The 23561-nt window shown below is 42.0% G+C and overlaps 2 protein-coding genes across 3 annotated transcripts in view; one reads left to right on the top strand and one right to left on the bottom strand.

The window, feature by feature from the left end:
- LOC126185157 (ejaculatory bulb-specific protein 3-like) overlaps window positions 1-22241 on the top strand; it is a 37441-nt gene extending 15200 nt beyond the window's left edge. Inside the window, exons 2-4 of one of the 2 annotated variants that reach the window (XR_007536970.1) lie at window positions 12767-13050; window positions 13383-13532; window positions 22073-22207. Coding sequence is in view for 1 of the 2 variants with exons in the window: in XM_049928006.1 (XP_049783963.1) it covers window positions 12767-13050; window positions 22073-22090 (302 nt within the window). In the remaining variant the exon portion in view is untranslated. Of the gene's footprint in view, window positions 1-12766; window positions 13051-13382; window positions 13533-22072 lie in introns of both variants that reach the window. The other variant, XM_049928006.1, reaches the window with a different exon arrangement.
- Window positions 1-23561, bottom strand: part of LOC126097821 (peripheral plasma membrane protein CASK-like) — a 654064-nt gene that overhangs the window by 136371 nt on the left and 494132 nt on the right. The window lies entirely within an intron of this gene.

Here is a 23561-nt window from a genome sequence, read left to right as displayed (position 1 = left end):
ATTATATGATGACCCCGTTTCTTCTCCTTCTTCGTTCTAACCAACAGTCCTGTTAGCACTAGTTCTGTAACTGTTCTTGCCAATGTCAAAGCCCATTCGCAGGTTAACTCCACTAACTCTGCCAGAATCACCGGTTTAGTTATCCGGCGATTATTCTCCGGTTAGGCGTTGCTACATGTTCGTACAACGCGTTTTCCGCGCTTCTTCCAGAATATAATTTAAAGCGGCTGCTAACCGGGGACTGTACAACTGGCCCTTACTAGTATAGCGATCTGCCTAAAAATTTTCTGTCAAAATTTCATTTTCTTAGATACACCGAGAAGATAATACGTAATCTTTCTTACCTGTTATTCGTTTATTTCCATTCCTGTAGTCTGAATCCATGGATTTAGCTAGTAATTACAACAACGCTCATCATTCGCAAACCCAATCAACCACACAATCAGACAGCGGTTGTCATTCATCCGTTCGGCCTTACTCCGCTAAGCTCGTATAGCCCCTTTTGTCTGTAGGAAACTTTGTTTCTACATGCGACGACAATTCCCCTGACAGAGACATCATGTACACTATGCACACATTCACAAATCAACTGACGATTGATTCAGAAATCAACTTAGAATGTGTTCTTGCTAATCAAAATTACAAAAATTGAACTGAAAACAAAAGCAATGAAAACTTCCCGGAATTCTAAAAAATTCCCGAGTTTTTCCCGGTTTTCTCCCGGATGAAAAAATTCCCGGGTTTTTCCCGGATCTCCCGGATCGTATACACCCTCTACAAGCTCACAGTTGGAATTCCTACGGCGAAATTAGCCCCCCCCCTCCCCCCATTTGCATAGTTGACTGTCCGTACTACAGTATAGTCGCTAATTCAACATAGTATCACGTGGAAGTACTCGACTATCACACAGAGGACGTTGTTCAAAGTACTCTCTAACCAACCAGACTGACATTTCCGTGAGTCATTGTATCATTTATGTCAGATGCTGCGATGGTTCCATGGGGACGGTAACATTCTATTTCTTTCCCCTCCTTTTCAAAACGCACTAGTTCTCCGTCTATAACAAATGCATGTAGATCTCATAACTTGCTATTCCATAGTGTATATAATCACTCTAACCTAAATGTTTTCACTCACTTTGTATCAATTTTTTTCCAAACACTTACAACAGGCTGAACAGGAATGTGAGTTTTCTTACACCAATGATCCGTTGAATTAGATGACCCCACCTTGTACCATTCATTCAACAATCGCTTTCGCTCTGCTGACGACAGCGACGCGATGGTGTGGACGTCACGAGACACCACAAGCGTTGGGGGAGTGAGAGGGGGTGGAGGCACACGGCTTTCTCATCACTCAACCGCGTCACACAATCTCAACTGACTTCGCGATGGAAAGAATGGTGCGCGCACACACATCGTTCTATGGCATCCCACACGTGCTCAACAGAACCGAGAGCAAACGACCTACGGGACTGGGGCACAAAACACCCTTATGCCCGTTCAAGAATGATGAAATGCTGCAGTGCGATGCTGAAAGCTTAAGTCACCTGTGGGGTGCTCTAGGCAAACGATAGGATGCACATGATCGGACAGCAGCTTTCTAAATCGTCCACCGATACGATGCGGTTACGAAGGCCCTGTTCACGCCATGTAAACATCACCCTCTAGTAGAGATGGGCAAACAAACTCGTAACTGTTTCCAAACAAATGAAACAGTACAATGTAATGTTTCGATACGCTGTTTCGAAACAGTGAAACAGTTTGTGTTTTGTAATCTAATAAACCTACACACTTTATCATCTTGACTGTCTACTGTATAAGTATGTCTTCATAAACACAAATGAGTTGCGAGAGCACTAATCATATCGCAGAAAGTATGAAATTATCACTTAGGCGTCTTGGCAGTTTCGTATTTCTGCAGCAAATGCGCTGCTTTCGTGTCGTGTGACTTTCATACTTTTCAATTGGCTGAGGACAGCCATAGCTGAAGACAGAAAGGCCACCACGAACGGAACTGGAGGTGGGAGCAAACTGCAGAAACAACGGATATGCTACTGGAATTCCCACATTCCGTTAGTGTGGGTAATATACCCATCCTGATAATTTCCATGCACACAAAGGGAATCATTGAGGATAATAGGCACAGTGACTATAGACTCACAAATAACGCCAAATAATTCGAATAAATAACAAAATATAACAGAAAAAAATTGTCTTTCAAGGTGTTTCGAACCGTTACTATAAATTCACCATGCATCCTAGTCCTTCCCGTTCACCATTACACTATCAGTGATATGTCAAACAGATTGCTTGCAATTATACCTACATCAAATTTATGTATATGTCTAATAACTGTCACTCTACGCCTTTTTTATTCAAAATGTTGTAGGCTTACTTACGTTTCTTAATATGATTACTGTACATGAACAGAGAAGCGTAAGTTATCAAAAAGTGTAATTTAACTGAATGATTTTCACATATTTATTATTTTGAATGTGAATAGTATGCGTTGTTTTATTGCATGGTTAGTGTTTATAAAGCAGATGTCACGCCATTTCGGAATATGACAGTCAGCTAGAAACGAAGCTTTATTTTCGGATATCTTAAGCTTCATGCTATTCTCTTGTCAAAAAGATTTTGACACTCTTGAAAGTGTTTCATGAAGTGGTATGTTAAATGTGTTTCAGTACCTGTGCCGAGCCCGAATCTCGTCCGACACAGAGGGTAATGAAACATCACTGTTTCGATACAATTAGTCCGTTCCAAGCACTGGCGGACTGAAACAGCCTTATTTTGAAACAATGATACAGTTTCTGTGTCTGGCTCGAGACCGAATCTGGTCCAGTTATCCGAGACAGGGGTGGAATGAAACACCACTGTTTCGAAACAGTGAACCGTAGCCGTTCCGAAACACTGAAACAGTTCCACGTATCGATACACTGTATCGAAACATAGAAACAGTGGCCAAGTCTACCTTCTAGAGTACAATCGACCACCAGATTGAAAGGGGTGCCCTGTTGGCAAGCGGGATGCTTGGTTCCAATTGGTTTTAAAAGTATTTGTTTGCTGCTAACCAGCTGTTAGGCTTTGAATTGCTTGGTAAAATGACTTACTGTTGCTCCTATATTTACAATTACTACGTATCACAACCAACTACTACCACTGGTATCTGTTATTCAGAAACTAATGTCTTCTACAGCTGACTTTGGTGACAGTAGTTTTCGCCAAATCCTTTACTACCGGATACAACTTTCACGTGCCAGCACGCGGAAAGTCCACAACTGAGGAGACTGAGCGCCGCCTGCACGCAGTAGGCAGCGATCAAATGTGTTGTTATCAAGTGTCCCGACCACAATGTGCTTTACTGTGTCGCTGACATCCAGTACAAGTTCTGTAAACATACCAGTCACTTGACTTACCGGAATAAACCATACAATGTGACCACACGAGCATCGCTATCTCCAGCACTGCACGAGTGTATAACGGTTATACACTCCTGGAAATTGAAATAAGAACACCGTGAATTCATTGTCCCAGGAAGGGGAAACTTTATTGACACATTCCTGGGGTCAGATACATCACATGATCACACTGACAGAACCACAGGCACATAGACACAGGCAATAGAGCATGCACAATGTCGGCACTAGTACAGTGTATATCCACCTTTCGCAGCAATGCAGGCTGCTATTCTCCCATGGAGACGATCGTAGAGATGCTGGATGTAGTCCTGTGGAACGGCTTGCCATGCCATTTCCACCTGGCGCCTCAGTTGGACCAGCGTTCGTGCTGGACGTGCAGACCGCGTGAGACGACGCTTCATCCAGTCCCAAACATGCTCAATGGGGGACAGATCCGGAGATCTTGCTGGCTAGGGTAGTTGACTTACACCTTCTAGAGCACGTTGGGTGGCACGGGATACATGCGGACGTGCATTGTCCTGTTGGAACAGCAAGTTCCCTTGCCAGTCAAGGAATGGTAGAACGATGGGTTCGATGACGGTTTGGATGTACCGTGCACTATTCAGTGTCCCCTCGACGATCACCAGTGGTGTACGGCCAGTGTAGGAGATCGCTCCCCACACCATGATGCCGGGTGTTGGCCCTGTGTGCCTCGGTCGTATGCAGTCCTGATTGTGGCGCTCACCTGCACGGCGCCAAACACGCATACGACCATCATTGGCACCAAGGCAGAAGCGACTCTCATCGCTGAAGACGACACGTCTCCATTCGTCCCTCCATTCACGCCTGTCGCGACACCACTGGAGGCGGGCTGCACGATGTTGGGGCGTGAGCGGAAGACGGCCTAACGGTGTGCGGGACCGTAGCCCAGCTTCATGGAGACGGTTGCGAATGGTCCTCGCCGATACCCCAGGAGCAACAGTGTCCCTAATTTGCTGGGAAGTGGCGGTGCGGTCCCCTACGGCACTGCGTAGGATCCTACGGTCTTGGCGTGCATCCGTGCGTCGCTGCGGTCCGGTCCCAGGTCGACGGGCACGTGCACCTTCCGCCGACCACTGGCGACAACATTGATGTACTGTGGAGACCTCACGCCCCACGTGTTGAGCAATTCGGCGGTACGTCCACCCGGCCTCCCGCATGCCCACTATACGCCCTCGCTCAAAGTCCGTCAACTGCACATACGGTTCACGTCCACGCTGTCGCGGCATGCTACCAGTGTTAAAGACCGCGATGGAGCTCCGTATGCCACGGCAAACTGGCTGACACTGACGGCGGCGGTGCACAAATGCTGCGCAGCTAGCGCCATTCGACGGCCAACACCGCGGTTCCTGGTGTGTCCGCTGTGCCGTGCGTGTGATCATTGCTTGTACAGCCCTCTCGCAGTGTCCGGAGCAAGTATGGTGGGTCTGACACACCGGTGTCAATGTGTTCTTTTTTCCATTTCCAGGAGTGTATTTGCAAGTCACTCATTGAATAAGATACGCTTATATTCATCCGATAGGATCTATAAGAACCAATCGAAAAAACGTATATTTGAATTTTTTGCAACTCATTCTTCGATTATTCAATGTTCGAAAATTCTGCTGCGCAATGTCGTCCTCCCATTACCATTAAGATCACAGCTTTACTTGCTGCTAGAAGTTAATTTCCAGAAAGTCGTAACTCACTACTGAGAGACTATAGCGACTTATTGACAAAAACAATCACAGTGAAATATACTGCCTGACAATAAAAAAATAAATGAGCATCTAGAAGGGGAGGAGTAAATAAGTTGAGAAAGTAGGTGTTATTGTTTCACTAATTACAAAATCGAGTAAATTTTACAATGAACTTGGCAGTATGAGCCCCCCTCTGGCCTAGGTGGAGTATGAGCATCCCCTCTGGCCTAGGTACTTGCACTGATTCGATTGGGATGGGCGTCATGAAGCCACTGTATCTTCTCCAGAGGCAACCTGACCCACAACTGCTATTACTGGCCCTTGATATCCTGGATACTGGTACTGGGATGGAGCTGACGTCCACGCTGGCCAAACAAGTATTTTATCGGGGAGAGATTAGGGGATCAGCATTAAGCAAACAGGTCATAAGACACTTGCTATTTGTGGGCTGGTACTGTCCTGTTAAAACATGACACTGCAAATGCTGTAGCATTTGAGGTCACACATGAGGACACAGGATGTCTGTAAAATACCGTTGTGCTGTCAGAATTCAATTACTCATTCCCAGCCGTGACCTGAAGTCATACTCAATGGCTCCCACACGATAACACCAAGAGGAACTCGCCTGTGCACCTCCAAGGCTTAAGAAGAGTGGGGCCTCTTCCCAGGTTGCTGCCACACTCGTCGACGATGTTGATCTGGGGTAGTGCTGGAAAGTGATTTATCACTAATACAACACGCGCGCGCCATTCATCAGTAATCCATGTATTCCTCTCTCGGCACCACTTCAAACGCAGCCGTTTGTGTTGCGGTGCTAACCTGCTAACCGCAGCCTAAGCTTATGACAGTAATTCCCCAGTCTGACTGCTGCTAGACTCTGACCGGGGTGGGGGATGACACTTCAATACTTGTTGTCGGGTGACAGGTGCATGTGTGAAGTGGTTACGATGTTCTTGGTGCACAATACTGCATTCTCCCTAGACGTGGTCAGATGCGGTCGAGCGGAACCTTGACGATGAGTCTCACTCCACTAACTTTCCCATGCAGTCCAACATGGCGCCAGTCACATCAGAATGCACCATAAATCTAGATATTGCACGATTCGATCAGACGATGAAATAGAGACCCACAATGAATCTCTTTCAACCTCTGCCTGGTGCTGATAACGCTGTTATACAGGGGGTCCCAGCTATCTTGTCCACCCAAAATATCTCTGGAACATAACAGCTATTGGAAAACGACTTTCACCGGTATCAATGTAGGGCTGGGACCCATGAATGTACATATTTGGAAACATTCTAAAACGAAAGCATATGTGTTTTTTAACACAAACTTATGTTTTTTTAAATGGACCTCCTCTATTTTTTCTTCAGCAATCCATAGCATGACAAAGCGCATACACAATGGCGTTGATTACATCGCAATATTCCCATTACATCCCGAGATATTAAGACGCGAATTTGACGCTTGAAACACCCGACATGCGCTGCTAGCGCACGTCCTGAGGCTCAGGCGTGAACCCCATGCTGCCCGTAATCGCGATGTGATTGACATGCGTAATCACACTTCCATACTTATCAAGAGGTCCGAAACGAATAATACGGTCTGCTGCCATCCTGCTGCGATTACGGACAGCATGGGGTTCACGCCTGAGCCTCAGGACGTGCGTTAGCAGCGCATGTCGGGTGTTTCAAGCGTCAACTTCGCGTCTTAATATCTCGGGATGTAATGGGAATATTGCGATGCAATCAACGCCATTGTGTATGTGCTTTGTCATGCTACGGATTGCTGAAGAAAAAATATAGGAGGTCATTTAAAAAAACGTAAGTTTGTGTTAAAAAACACACATGCTTTCGTTTTAGAATGTTTCCAAATATGTACATTCATGGGCCCCAGCCCTACATTGATACCGGTGAAAGTCGTTTTCCAATAGCTGTTATTGTTCCAGAGATATTTTGGGTAGACAAGATAGCTGGGACACCCTGTATACTAATACCCGGTATCTCTATGCCCTTCGCAATGGTCACTCAACACCTGAAGAGGTTCACGCACGGTATATACCCTATCAGGACTGGTCACAACAGCCACTAACGGGTACACCTTACATGTGCCAGCACTGTAATCATTTACATACCCGCACGAAGCACGGTGACATACGACCATGTCTTATAGATTCATCACTACCAGGCAGTGTATTTGCACGAAATTACCGCAATTTTGAATGCATTAAATTCTGAAATTTAACGATAGAATATACAGTAGATTGAGAGAACGGTCGTCGTTACCTTATAACTACACAACGGAGTAGAAATATTTGTGAGGAAATATTTTAGATGTCACTTTTACAAGTCACTTAAATTTCATATCACTTAATTAAACTGAAAAAACTTTAAACTGGCTCTCAATGTGAATGCAGCAATGAGATGACACACACTCGAAATATACGAAACTAGAAACAATGTGGATGCCAAGAAATGAAAGGACAAGTGGAAAAATGAAGAAAACGAAAATATTCACGGCAAAATACTGATACGTAAATACATAGATCAATAGTAAAATACAATTCGTTCCATCCATCACCTTTCACAAAAAGAAAAGGGATCACAGAAATTTACAGGAAGTTATTCTGGACATTGTTGTGTACAGAAGTTGGTACTCAATGGTACTACGTGCAGTACACAATTAATGCGCACGTTCTGCGTCAGGAAGTATTCATCGTGTCTAACCCTCACGATTTCCTTGCATGTAAGCGTTGTTGCTTTACTGATGTACTAAGTTTGCGTAAATAATACTGTTTTGCAAATTCCAGGAGCATGATCATCTTTCCAACATGAGTCGAGGATCATTCTCCTGTTTCCGAAAAAAAATGATTTGTTCAATACATGTCATTGCACGTGTAATTGAAGTTTGCATCAGTAGCTGAGTTGTCAGCAAGTCTCACGGAAATGCGGATTACCCAGTACATTCAGGGTTTTTTTCTCTGGCGGGAGGACTCTGAGCGTCGGTAGGCCATTGAGGAGGCACTATAGGGAAAATTAACGGCCACATGGTCTGGCGGAGCGGTGTGCTGACTCGGTGCGCTTCATACCGCATCCAAATGACGCCCTCAGGCAGGCAGTGACACGTCTCCCGGTCAGCACTGGATGGCTTCTCAGTGCCGGAACGCAGAGCTGGAATGTGTAACTGACATGCATAACGTGAACATGAAATTATGTGGTGAAACAGTTACACAATACAATTCGTAAGACTGATTACAATTAACGACAAATTATGACTTTTGAACATCGTATCGTCATTCCTAGGTCCTAATAGTGCATGTAGATGTGTAGTGCGAAAATTATCTAGATTAGTTTACAGCGCATTACGTACAGTATTCCCGATCTCTGTATTCCTACAATCTAACAGAGAATAAAACTTGAAGACTACACGATCTATTTCTTTACCCACCATAGCTTACCTGAGTGAATGATCTGTCATATGACCACATGTCGACGGGGAGATGAACTTAGTTATTTTTTGCAATAAAAATACAGCAACCGCAGAACCGAGTCTATAAACACACTGGAATCATATATAAAACCGGAACTCCACTGGCAGACTTTCAGAGTTGGTAATATGCACCAAAACAAGGGTAAAAATCTAGTAAACATGGCGTCTAAAATGCACACCTTAAGGACTATGGGCATTTGTTCAGTAGAAGAGATGTTTCCAGAATGAGATTTTCACTCTGCAGCGGAGTGTGCGCTCATATGAAACTTCCTTGCAGATTAAAACTGTGTGCCGGACCGAGATTCGAACTCGGGACCTTTGCCTTTCGCGGGCAAGTGCTCTACCAACTGAGCTACCCAAGCATGACTCACGCCCGGTCCTCACAGCTATACTTCTGCCAGTATCTCGCCTCCTACCTTCCAAACTTTACAGAAGCTCTCCTGCGAACCTGGCAGAACTAGCACTTCTGAAAGAAAGGATATGGCGGAGACATGGCTTAGCCACAGCCTGGCGGCTAGTTCTGCCAGGTTCGCAGGAGAGCTTTTGTAAAGTTTGGAAGGTAGGAGGCGAGATACTGGCAGAAGTAAAGCTGTGAGGACGAGGCGTGAGTCGTGCTTGGGTAGCTCAGTTGGTAGAGCACTTGCCCGCGAAAGGCAAAGGTCCTGAGTTCGAGTCTCGGTCGGGCACACAGTTTTAATCTGCCAGGAAGTTTCATATCAGCGCACACTCCGCTGCAGAGTGAAAAATCTCATTCTGGAAACATCCCCCAGGCTGTGGCTAAGCCATGTCTCCGCTATATCCTTTCTTTCAGGAGTGCTAGTTCTGCAAGGTTCGAAGGAGAGCTTCTGTAAAGTTTGGAAGGTAGGAGGCGAGATACTGGCAGAAGTAAAGCTGTGAGGACGGGGCGTGAATCGTGCTTGGGTAGCTCAGTTGGTAGAGCACATGCCCGCGAAAGGCAAAGGTCCCGAGTTCGAATCTCGGTCCGGCACACAGTTTTCATCTGCCAGGAAGTTTCATAGAAGAGATGTGTTTCACAGTAGCGAAGATGAACAAGTCTTCACATCTGTTAAGGTATGCATTTCAGTGCCATGTTTAGTGGATATGTTTGTCTTGTTTTGGTCCATACTTCCACCACTGAAAGTGTGGAGTTCTGTTTCATCCTGCATATACAGGGTGTAAATTTTAAGTTGACAAACCAGAATAACTCCTAAAATAAGCTTCACACGAAAAAAATGTGTAGAATCCAAAGTTGATTATTTTCGAGGGGGATATCTGCTCGAGGGGGACATCTACTGGTGCTAAAATTAGCCCGCCACCCCAGCCCCGTTGTGTGGAAAATGGTTAAGGATCAATTAAAAATACTTATTTACTTCGTAAATTTTGATTCGCTAAAACTAAAACTCTCCCCGTCTCCCCATAGGGTGGGGTTTCAGCGAGAGGAATTAGAGTTTTACAAATGACCACGAAACGAACAAAACTTAATTTATCCGTAACCATTTTCCACGCAAAAATGAGAACATTGATTTTCTTGAATTACACCGCCAGCTACCAAGAATCAAAACAAATGTTTAAGACAAAATATGCGTAGTTTATGTCGAATCTGATTCTGCAATAAAAAATGGGGGTTCCCATTTGAAATTGTAAGTTGCTTCCCGCCCAACCCCCACGTGGCTGAGGTGGAGGGCTAATTTTAGCACCTGCAGTTGTCCCCCTCGAAAATAATCAACTTTGGATTCTACACATTTTTTCGTGTGAAACTTATTTTTAGAGTTATTCTGGTTTGTCAACTTAAAATTTACACCCTGTATAGCAATATGTAACAGTCAACACAATTATCGTCAAATATAAATATGTATACTGTAAATCAACGTAACTGCTTCATGTTTCGAGCGAAATGAAGGAAGGAAACATAAGAAAACGTGATGCGAAACGTATGCATTGTACCCAGTTGCAATATGACTTTTCTGTAGGTGGATGAGGAAACCGTATAGCTTAAATATTTCAGACGAATGCTAATTAAATCAGCTGAGTTAGCGAGGATACAAATCGTTTCATTTCCAACACAATTCGTGCAGCAACAACTCCTCATTCACACGGCGATCATTTTAAGTAACCTTACTACAACTGGATAAGACTATCGCTGTTTGTCCGTGAAACACACAGAATTTAATAATGTTAAAAAACTTTTGGTTAGTATCAGAGTTTCACTGAAAGTTTATGTCCCATTTTGCAGGTGGCGTTTTTTTGATCACCAAATTTTAAGTGGTTACGAATGGTTACACAATATTTGTTGTATGATAATGATCTATTGTCTCAGCATACTTACATCCAGAATGAATCGCAACTTCCTGTTTCCTTCCTCAAAATTTCATTACTTACAGCCAGCTCAAAACTAAGCTCCCTGTGTACAATAGAATTCTCTCTCGTTTCAAAACTTGGCCACTTTTCTGTTTGATTCTATCTAACGCCTATGTAATTTGTATTATCAGTGTAACTGCATATTTGAATCTTGTAGTACAGAATCACACAAAAGCTGTTTTTAAGTTATTATACCCCCTTTCTTCACACTCATTTCAAATTTTTCCAAACTCTTCCTGAAGTTTTTGCATGGCGAAGTCCAGCAGCTCATTCTTGGTGTTTTTAATTATTCTGATTCTTGTACATATTTTTATTTTGTAAATAGCAATGCTTTCAGTTTTAAGTAATAATACATTAATGAGACTATTAACAAAGTTAAAAAATCCTCTTCATGATGTTTGACTTCCGAAATTTCCTATACCTCAATGCACGCACACGTTAGTCCTAAACTGAAGTTTGATCGTTTCTACGTGGATTACCGAACCTTTAACTACCCATAGTCCGAATCCCAACAGGAATTCAACCAGTGGACATCAAAGCCGAGAGAATGCTCGCCAAGTTGATCGCCGATTACTCGTTTATCGTCTACTGTTACTGTTTCCACTCATTTCGTACGTCGACCGCTTTCTTTTTTCACAACTGTTTCCCCGAATCCTTCACAATAAAGGTGAATCCTAACTCGGACAAAACTTGGGACGCTGTTCAAGCACAAGCACAAAATATCGCCTGACGGCGAATAATGATACCTTCAGCGCGGATGGGCACTACTTCCGAACTCTTGCGGGAATCAGACGAAGCTGCGAGCAATGAAGTAATGGGAAATGGAAAGCGTGCTCTGGTAACCGAAGCAGTTAAAATTATTAGTTTGTAATGAGGCACAGGAAGCCACGAGTCCCTCATACCAAAACACCCAGGTAATATTTCTAAACAGCCCCGTAAATTTAATTGTTTAACTGCGGGTTCAATCTGTGAATTTCCGAGTACTGCTCTTAAAACACCCATATGTGGTGCAGCTAATTATTTATTTCATTTTTCTCTTAAATTTAGACCTCCTAATGATTTCATGATTACATTGACAGATTTACATTTAAATTATTTTTTATTCGTCCGATGACAAAAGTTGCGCTATTAAAAATTACTGCCCTACGATTCTATACGTTGACTGATTTCCCAGTTTTTAGGCAACTGGTTTTTTAGGCATACTGCGCTATTATACAGATAGAGGAGTGGTGCTGGAATAGTAAATTATTTGAATGTTCTCTGAAGGTTTAAACAGAAGTCATCGTGTGCAGTACAAATTGCTTTAATTGTTCCCATGAGACTTGTTCATATATTTCTCAAATGCACTTCTGTAGATTCAAGTCTGTCACTAATCGAGCACGTCCAATCCTCAATCCTATCAGTTTTCCAGACGTAATCCAAATACAGTTTTTCTTCCACTTTCTTCAGATCCACGCTGATACAATTTTTTGCCTTGAAATGTGTTTTTGAAGATTAATATCATGAGGCAACGAAACAAAGAAAATACGATCTATAAACAGTTAAGTTCTAGGTTCTTGTGTAGTTATATGGTTGCTAAAGCTCTGTCGGCTTTATTGAGAGAAGATAAAGTTTTTCGACCCACTAAGATCTTCACTAATTGCAACTGAGGACACGACTAAGCTTTTAGCGTAAATGTGGTGTAATCAATGGAATCGTTAACTTGTTTGAACCCCTTCTACAAGCAGAATGATCTTCGGCAAATGTAATCACTGTCTGCACTAACCAAGTGTGTATAATGTGAGTGCATATTGTACAGGTTTGGTACCTTTCATGATGGACCAGAATTGTAGGAAATGTTCCAATAACGAGAAGCTGTTTACGAGGAAGCTGAAAAGACTGATGGCAAAGCATTACCCGGAAGCCTATCGCGATATGGCACTTTTGGCTCGCCGTCTCCAACGTCAGGCAGCCGCTGCCGCCGCCGCCGCCGCCGCCACCGCCACCACCACCATCAGAACAGTTAGCAGGACCACCGACAGGTCCTGTATCTACCGCTGCTGTTCCTGGCATCGTCTCCGACACCGACACGGCTCTGCAATCGTGAGTGGCCGCACACACGAGTAACGTGGACGTGCTCTCATCCAGTCGTCTACTGTAGTCCTTGTAAATTGATCAAGTTAACCGACTTTTTTAATTACCTAATACATGATTTATTAACATTTACTAACAGGAAACTTAATTCCATATTATTCCTAGAATCACTGTTTTGCTCCTACCTACTACCTGTCAACTGTTTTAAGTTGTCTAATTAGTCAATAAAAATGTTCAGTTCACCTAAAAAATTTCAATGACTGCACCAAACATAGGGTCCTATATACTATTCCAAAATTTTAAGATTCCAATGTTTACTTAAGATATTCTCTTGTCTCCAGTGAAAATAAGAATTGGCAGCTTAATACAAGGAAAATACTAACGAGCAAAGAGTGAGACATGATACTTTTACTCTTGGAGGAGAGAAGATTAGAATTTAATGTCCAGTCGAAGAAGAGGTGATTACCTCAGATTACGGAAAGACAGAAAAGGTAATGGACCCTTTGAATGCGTCACCTACAAATTAAGAAATGCCCATTGTAGAAATCAGACGTAGGTGGCGTAAGGACCATTTAAATGTAGCGCTAGTTTTAATTACCAGAAGAACGTAAGTATGTTCTGGAAAACCCTTCCTTGTCTTCGTACGTGTGTTATATTCACATTTCGATAATGCTTCAGGAAACTGCTATCCCTGTAACCAGAAAACACTAAGTAGATTTCTTCTGCCGAAAGATTACACAGGGTCACTGTTGTCAATCATGTAAAAGGAATTCTCCTTACTGATTACTTTTTACAGTGTAAAGCAATAATAGCTTTGAATACGAAGGAAAAAAAAGAACTCATGTTTCATCAAACACATTCCCCTTGCCCCCCAACCCATCCCCGCACGCACGCACGCACACACACACACACACACACACACACACACACACACACACACACACACTCACACTCACACTCACTTTAGATGGATGAGTAATTAGGATATCTAACATTTACAGCAGCCTTGGTACCATCTCACTTCTACTTACTCTCTAAAGAAATTCGTGGATGGAAAGCATTCAGAGTCAGAGGAGTAAATTATCGTACCCGGAAATGGGTATTTGGAGACATTCCAGGAACTATTTAGGCCATCGGATCTACTCATATGGAACACATTCACCGAATTTCGTTAACCTAAAACTAGATTCCGTTGAAATATGCACTTTTAGCTTACAAACACAATCTTTCCCTGTCGGCCGAGAGAACTTCTCGCTACGCTATTTCACTCAAGTGATTCGTCGAACTGCATATGTAACAATATAGCACTGGTCATGTCAGTACATATCGTACTCAGCAATTACTACACTTACTCACTGAAGTGACATTTGTTCCTCACGGAAGTGATCCGTCTCGGATATGCATTGCAAAGCTGATCAAGTCAGCCCGAAGAATGAGGACAAATATTATCCAAGGGAACACAAAAGGAAACAGACAACAGAAAATAGTCTGCTTAGGAGGCAATGAAAAAGCAGACTTACTCAACCCCGGCACCAAAAAGATTTCGATGTGACTGCTGCACTCCGAGAGGCATCGTGACAAAGGAGCTTCCGTTGTTTTGAAGACGAACAAGAGCACGCGCATGTGTGGTTACAGTCAAGTACGTCGTAGTTCAGCTTTTTTGTGAACGTGCCATCGTCTTTGAGGCGATAATTTAATAGCGCTGAAGCTCAACACTAGAAAATTACATGCCATCAAACTACCTTTTAAATCGCCTAAGCATACAGCAGAGTTTCCTATGGGCATCTGAAACAACAGGAAACAGATAATTACATTTGACGTATTATCATCAGGGCAATGAAGATATGAAGATGATACCGTCTGCTGAGTAAAACTAGTAATAACTCAAATAATACACGAGCTGTGGTAGTTTATCGGTACATTAATTCCTTATTGTCGCCGTGTTTCCCGGAGGCGATACACGCACTAGCTAAAAATTACTATACATTTTAAGATTTTGATCTGATCCCTTACATAAAAATTTGAAGCTGCTGCTGTGGAATATTAGAACTAAAGTGCAGTACACTTCATATAATCTTCTAAAAGATTATAGTAACCACCTCCAGTAGTATCTACTGAAGAGACTGCCTTCATCACGCTAGCCTGTCCTTTTCTGGAGTACTGTTGCATTGTATGGGATCCTTACCCGACATTTATTTACTTGTTTATCTTTATTCATCAAAGGACCATCTCACAATCATACAGGAATTGTCAGGGTAATGCAGTGCAGTAAAATGCTTTATGAGAATAGGACACACAGCCAGCATTTGCCGAATTGATTTAGAAAATACAAGGAAAACACAAATAAGGAAGGCCGGATAGAGTAACTCCATCCTCCCGAATATGAGGTCATTGTCTTAAAAGCTGCAATGCGTCGTTCGTTTGATCCTTATAAATGTTCCTTCATTTACACACAGTTTATTTCAGGTAACTTGTAAAATGAAATGTAGTTTCGTTCTTCATCGCCGAACACACTGACACCCGCAGGCGACTCCTTCAGTGTGAAGATGCGACTGTGTCCCTTGCACCAACTCTAGCCTGATCAGAAAGTCAACCCGATGCCCAAAACTTTCTACTATGCTCCTCGATCTACCTGAAAAACTGAGTCAGCCTCTCCTCACAATGAGCTGAAATCAGGAGAATGACAAGGCATTACTATCGTGCATTTTACATCTTGACGCGTAACTTCCTTGTGAAAGAGATAAGCCATGATCATGTACTGGAATGTGACAGGGTGTTCTAGTTATCCCCTTTCATTACCACCCATCACTCTGAGTCTTCTAAGTAGTCTTTGTGTAGTATGCCTTACTTATGAAGAACGTTTTAGCTGCCTTTTCAAACAGACATGTTATAGCAATGATTTTCATTTCGTTTGTATTGCCTTACTAATTTTAAGTGCAAACTGGCTCTTATTTCATGATTGTGTAAAGAACTATTAGTGAAACACTTAGTAGAGTTTTCTCCGATATGCACAACAGAAGGGTAGATGTTCTCGCTTGGTACGGTAAAGATGCACAATTTTTTAAATAGCTCTTTATAATGAGCCCGACTACTATTACTAGTCACTGTTCTTACGGCCCCTTCCTGCAGTTGAACACCCGAGTCCACGTTGTATGCTTTCGCTCTCCAGAGAAAAATCTCATACATAAGAAGTCACTGTACATCACTACAAGACAATGGCTGTTTCGAACTAATGCTAAACCTCTAAGAGATTAACTTTTTGATGACTTTCTTATTGATATTAACTTTGTGTGTTCATCCCATGTTAGCTGACAATCAATGTTCATCATAAAAAGTTAGTGCTTATTACACCACTACAAATTTATCGCCCATCTTTAATGCGACATAGTTGTGTTTCATTTTTATGTTGAAGTGCGTATTGTTTGTTTTGTATGTTATTACATACTGCCCAATCGCAAACATCTTTGTGAGTTTCATTTCTCTTCTCTAATACAAGTTCTGGTGTTTCATCATCGGCTACGATGTTGCTGTGATCAGCAAAGAGAACTTTTTCTCCATGTCTTATTCTAACTAGAAAGTCACTGATACATATTAAGAACCGAACTGGACCCAATACACTACCGTGAGAACACAACTATGTTTATCGAAAGCTGGCGTCTGAACTAAAACTACATTTTATACCCTGCTCTCCAGGTAGAACTAGAACCACTCGTTCGCTATTACTCTTAACCCAGCGTTCCTAGTTTGTTTAGTACTATTTTACGGTCAACAGCGTCAAATGCATTCCGCAAGCCTAGGCTTACGCCTAATCTACCCGAACACAGTCATCCTCGTCAAGAGCTTCGAGAATCAATTACGTAAACACTGCAGTGGCCGATAACGTACTTTTACCACTGTGGAAAAATTAGGGTATTTATTAATGTAACTCAATAGTCTATCTTTAATTATTCACTCCCTTATTTTTTTGGAATGTCAACAGTTGTAAAACTGGTCTGTAATTTTCAATGGTTTCCACATTACTTTTCTTCAGTAAGGCCATAACTCGTGCATGCATCATGTACGCTGGAAAAATATGTGAACTACAGAACTCATTTATTATTTGTTAAATGGGATTTGTATGTTTTATCTATGCACACCTTCAGCACGGAGACACGAAACCTCATCTATGTCCGCTGAATTCTCATTTGTAACTGTTGTACTGTCTTCCTGACTTCTTCATATCTGCTGTGGGAAACATCATAGTCGTGCTTGCTCTGTAGGTCACTGTGGTTGCTGTTCGTGTTTAAGACAGATTTTGCTGCAGTTTCTCCGCAACGCCAGAAAAATAATCATTTAGAAAATCTGATAATTCCTCAGGAATTTTTATAATTCTGCGTCCATCATTGATTTTTGTGGTATTACATTTGCGCCTGCCTTTTTTCAGTTTCTTGTTTATAACATCCTATATTACTTTGCTTTTATTGTCTGTATTTTTATTTTGAATTAACTTAAGACAAAGAGAAAGTTCAAAGAAGGGCACCTAGTTTTGTGTTGTCCCGAAATACGGAGGAGACTAAGACAGATGTGATAAGTGAGTTGGAGTTGAGTCATGAAAACAATGGAGTTGTTCTTTGCAGCGTGATCTTTTCACCAAATTTCAATCACCAAGTTTCTCTTCCCAAGCGCAAATATTTTGTTGACGCACAACTACGTAAGGAGAAACGACCATCGTGATAAAATACGTCAGAGGTCACACGAAAAAATTTAGGTGTTCATTTTTCCGAAGTGTTAATCGTGTGTGCAACGGTGAAGAAATGGACTGAAAATGCTTCGATGAACTCTCTGACAGGCACTTAAGTGTGAACTGTAAATATAGATTTCTGCTAATATTTGTACGTAAATTTATGCCCCGCAAGCAACTCAGGGCATGACGGAGAAAAAACGTACGAACGGCTTTTATGTAAATGAAGCGGAATTCCTCAGAATTCAATCTATACCGCCTTATTTTATTGGTATTCCGCCGCACACCGATGGCAGGTAAACTGTTTACAGTCTTTCTCATTCGCTGGCTCTCGAAAATTTGTCATTAACCTTGCTCTAAAAACTTGGTTCTGATCCTCCCTGTATGACCATTAAGCCTACCATCAAGGCATTCACACCTGTGGGACAGTATTCAAGAATGGATGACAAGGATAAACTGTTTCCACCACAGTGTAAACTGGCTGTAAGTCTTGCTGTAAGTGAATCTGTCGTTCGCTCCCCGGCTAAGTTTTTTTTCTGTACTCGCGTAACATACCGCAGAATTATTACCTCTAAATTCTATCGTCGTAACTACGGCCTTAAGTACGGCTGACACCGCAATAGAAAATTATTAAATCTTCCCCCGGTTACAGCGCTGCCGTTCGCCATAGAAAGCAGAAAACTTTGTAATCTTCCAGCAGGAGAAAACTTAATAAATAATCACATCCACAGCGAATAAACAGACAGAACCTCCTAGCCTGTTATACATGTTCTTATTTAAAGTGCCAAATCACGACATCATTAAATGTTTTTGATCTTCTTGCTGGCGTTTTTGAGTCGTGTTGCATAATGGCACATAAAATCAAAATTCCTGTAGTCACCTAGCATCTCAATTAAAACTTCGACTTGCTCGTGTAACCTTCATGAGTGTCCGTCTTCCTTATCAAAATGAAGTCTTGCGTTTTCCGTCCTTATGAAAAATTCTCAGTCCATTTCACTTCCTGGTTGAAGTCATTACGTCAGAAAGAGGAATAAATCGGCTAGCATCGTAGCAGAATGACCAGCTCACCGGTCAAATGACTTTTAAATCACCTCTCCGTGCGCCAAAGGAAACGACTGTTTCTTCCTGCAGCAACAAGCGAGTTGCGCAATCGCGACCAGATAGCTAAGGAACCGTACCCGTTGGAGTGTTGGCTGCAACTCCGGTATAAAAGCGCCGCTCCGTGAGCGTTTGGCCAGAAAGCACAGCAGAGCGCCATGCAGACGTGCGCGGTGATGGTCGTAGTAACCTTGGGGCTAGCGGCGCTGAACAGCGGGCAGCAGTTGCCCTCACTTGGGGCACGCGACATCTCACAGCTGCTCAAGGACTCGCAGCTCGTCAAGAGGGAGATCGACTGCGTACTCCAAAGAGCAGCTTGCGATAGGCTGGGCAGGAGCCTCATGAGTAAGTGGTACTTTACTTTGCTCATTGTCTAAGGCAAGCATCTTTCCAGTTACGCACCTAGATTTCTGCTAGCACTCCCAATGTTATTCACGAGGAAATGTTCAAAGTAGTGAATATAATTTGCAATGAATGTTACAGGAAGAGATCACTTACATAACATTTGCGAACCGAAATTTTTGTACCTGTGCCACCTCAACCGAAGGTCGTTTTAAGGCTGTGAGGAGTACTCAAGCTCTGCGGCACCTGGTGAATCTTCGCCATGGAACTCGTGGCCACTTCCTTGAAGCACGAATTCACTCAGCCACTGACAATTATCGCAGTGTAAAACTGCGAGGTACTGTTCTCTCCTGCGCTGCGTTTTCGCTGATGCTGCAGCCCAAACCTTTAGCTGTAACTCATCCACTGACAGTTAGCTTTATAAAACAAAATCAGATGATGACCTTTTTCACCTTTGTCATCACACTGCAAAATTCTTGCTATCCCCTGAAAAGAGCAGGATTGTTCTTAGCAAGGGTAACTCACACTTAGTGCGCCCAGTTCTTCGATGACACAAAACCTGAGACGTATTACTTAAGTGACGGAAGCATTTAGATTTGACAACAAAGTAAGTAAACCTGCAACAATACGGCTTTGTTTACAATCATTTCTTGATATGAGCACAGACTAATCGTATACAAATAATGCAATTAATATCACGTTTTTCTCAATAGCAGAATAGAAAGGATAATACAGACAATGTAGCTGTGACATTCGCAGAACGTTGCCCAACAAGGTTCCCAGAGTAATAAAGAGTTAACTCAAATGATATAAGAAGCGTCTTATGTTTTGTGTAACTTTTAGTTTTTACTATTCCAGTTTCGATAGTTGCTGTGATCTACAGTTCTCACGGGGATCCTCTGGTGGTGACGTTCGCTGTTTAGTAACAAAAGAACATTTCGTAAGACCAAAAAGTTTTGTTAACTACTTCACTGTCCCTGTAGGTTTACCACTTACAACACGTCTGATAGTTACGTGCTGATCATGAACCCCGTAATTATCTTATCTTCGATACAAGTATGTACTCCGTCATGGAAAAACAGTCTACTTTAAAAAATGCAGACAACCCAAGTAGTTTTCTACAAAAACTACTGAATCAGTCACTAACGCTCGCAGTTTACATTACTGGCAAAGTGAATGACGTAACTGGTGTTTTACCGAAGTTACACATTCTTTTGCTTTTTAACCCTAAAACAATGGAAAGAAATGTTACACTGTCGCTAAACCATCGTAAATTTTAGTACTATATATTTTATTCAAAGGAAGTCATAATTTATAATTTATGCATTGTAGTTGTGGCCACGAACGATGGCGGTCGAGTTTAGGTTTGTTCTGCGCACCTACGTCTAGCATTCTCCAACAGCCTGTTCTGAATGCCGTAGCTGATGTGAGCATTAAACGCGATCGTAGCGAATTGTTTAGTGAATTTTTATTCCATTTGTTGCGAGTTGTCATCGCTGATGGTTTTGGTAAGTGATACATTTCGCATAAGCAAGGGAGAGGCATAATTTGCAGGATATGCGCTTTCTTCAGGCGGAAATCACGCGCATGGCTTACCGCAACTGTCGCTTGTAATCGTCAACAATGCAATCCTTTTCCGTGGCTCGACATGCGCGAACCGCCATCATTCGTGGATAGGACTATATTTAATTACGATTATAAGGTCTCCAATGGTATTTCACATACATAGTAAGTACAAAGTGTTTTGTTTTACATCCCATACCGGCAATACCAGATTGGAGGGAACCGCAAATTGATACCAACTGCAATCGTAAGTTTTAGGAGGGTTTACTAATTTATGGTTAAATAGAAATATTGTGGAATAAGAGGGGAACTAAAATTCGCGTTCATGTACAAAAGCAGCACAGCTTAGTTGAATGTCGTTAAAAGTAACTGAGCAGTACGAATTTCAGTTCGTATAATAAGCCAGCACATCAATTTACGAAACCATGACGAATGAGCTGAATAACATGGTACTGGTCCCCATCTCCACGAAATAGCAAACAGATCCCACATTGAAAACTTCACACGCGTCTTGAGGTGAAACCAACACGACTTTTCATCTCCCTTTTCCCAAAAAAAGTAATTAACACAATCACAGTGACCAACAGCCGCTTATTTAAAAAAATATCGTGTGTAAAACATCACAACAACTGTTCTTCAACACTGATTGAGACTAACCAATTCCTACCTAGACTTGCCTTACAGATATGAAAAATCGGTAAGTTTAGGAAGACATGTCTCCATTTACCACGATTTCCAGGACTGGCACGTATGTTTCATTCTGAACTGAAGCTTTAGTTTCACCACAGAGGCTACTGGGTAGGCTTGGTAAGTTACAGTAAACCGAAATCTGTTTTCCTCATTCACTTTACTTAATTACATGCAAATAGTGAATAAGGTAGACGACGATATGATGCTTAACGATTACCGTTCATATTGCCTTCCTCCGCAAATGCAGAAGCATGGACGATTTAATGTAGCTTTAAACGTGAAACCTCTCTCCTCATCAAGTCGGTACTATAATAAACCGCAAAGAAATCACATAAATCCTTTGGTAAAAAGTACGCCTTCATTTGCCCTCTGATCTAGATAAAGTAAAAAATAATGATCAAAATGCTATATCCTAGCACTTCTATTTCCCATACCAAATCAAATGTATGTATCCACTTTGTTGATTAGTTTCAATTCTAGTAAAAGGTCTCTGTTATCAATACTGCAGTGAGAAAACATCAGAATTTGATCCGAAAAAAGTGCGAGCTCCTAAAACATTTATGATCTGTAACTAATGCTTTATACTGTCTCCTAGATAGTGTGATTTTCCTGTTACAGGGGCGATTCCGGAGGTAATAACCAACAAGTGCAGGAGGTGCACGCCCACACAGCTCGCTAATGTAAACAAGCTGAAGGCCTTCCTCCACCAGAACTATCCGGGTGTCTGGGAGCAAGTGGAGAGCAAGTATAGTAAGGCTTGATCGCACTCTGAAGACTGAGTCACACATTTAATTTATTTATGAACAACATTTTTATGTCGACAAATAAACTAAATCTTTTCAAAAATTATCAGTTTTTGACTGTAGCACTTAGGCTAAATCGTTTACCCCGAAGTTAATCATCCTGTATCGCGCTACTGTTTCGTACTGACGTTGAGAAAGCTACATGTGAAGTATTTCTCTACAGCCTAAGCATTGCACTACACGTACATCCTCTCTGATGTTACAATATTGCCATACAAACGTAAGAAGTGTCTGTTCAATACTTAAGATGTTTGGTTAATTCCTGGAAACTTCCTACACATACACCAATAATGTAACATTTACTCCCTAGACGTCTGAACAAAGCTCGAATCCCTGTCAATAAATCGCCTTTCGCTTTGGTAATGAAGCTGAGGAGAACACCAACAGGAGTCGGCGAACACTTATTTAACTGCACTGAGGCATAACTGTGGCATTTAGCCTATCAGAGCGTAGACATGTTCAGCTTGTTGGCGCCTCTCTTGACAAGTGAAACGGACGAGTTAATGTTCATATGTGCAGAGATGTTGATTTGATTTGTAACCTAGCTATCTAATGTTTTACTATCCCTCTTTTTCTTTGTTTTTAAAGAGAATATTTTGTGATAATTTAATACGAAGTCGAAACCAATCATGATACCAGACATTCAGTCAGTTACATTACTCACAAAACAGTATGAGTTCAGACTCTTGCGGGATGTGGGATGTAGGATGGAAAGGAAAATATTTATACGCTCAACGTATTTCCCTTTTGTCCTCCACAGAAGTTCGGTACCTTTGTTATGTTTTCATGACGAAACCGAGGGAAGATCTCTCGGTTGAAGAGCATCTAATGGGAAATCCTCAGTCCTTGCTGACCCACATTGACTAGTGAATAATAATAATACTAGCACAGGAGTTGCTCCAAAGTGTTTGTGTCCTTCAATGGAAAGGGAAACGACAGGCGTTAAAAATAAAGCACCGCAGTGCTTGAACGTCTAACGCAGATAAAACCTACTACTTCATGTTAAGTAAAACTGAAAATCTGATTCGGTAATTCCTCCTTACCAAAAATGTTTATTCACAGTTTGTCTTTTAGCTACACTGTTTCGCGAAGTTGTTAGTCTCGATCCGAAAGATAAATAAAACTCTCAAATTACAAGTAAGATACAAATCTCAGCCAGAGTTGATACAATTATCAACAACTGACAACATTACTGCTAAGGTAAAAATAACATTACACGAAGATAATGCTCACTTACAGTTCCGTGCCGTTTTGTTTCTGTTAGCTGTCTCACCAATATAGTCGAGCTTTATAGATACCATATT

Source organism: Schistocerca cancellata, chromosome 1, assembly GCF_023864275.1.
Source record: "Schistocerca cancellata isolate TAMUIC-IGC-003103 chromosome 1, iqSchCanc2.1, whole genome shotgun sequence".
Taxonomy (NCBI): Eukaryota; Metazoa; Arthropoda; class Insecta; order Orthoptera; family Acrididae; genus Schistocerca; species Schistocerca cancellata.
This window is presented reverse-complemented; position numbering and strand designations above follow the sequence as displayed.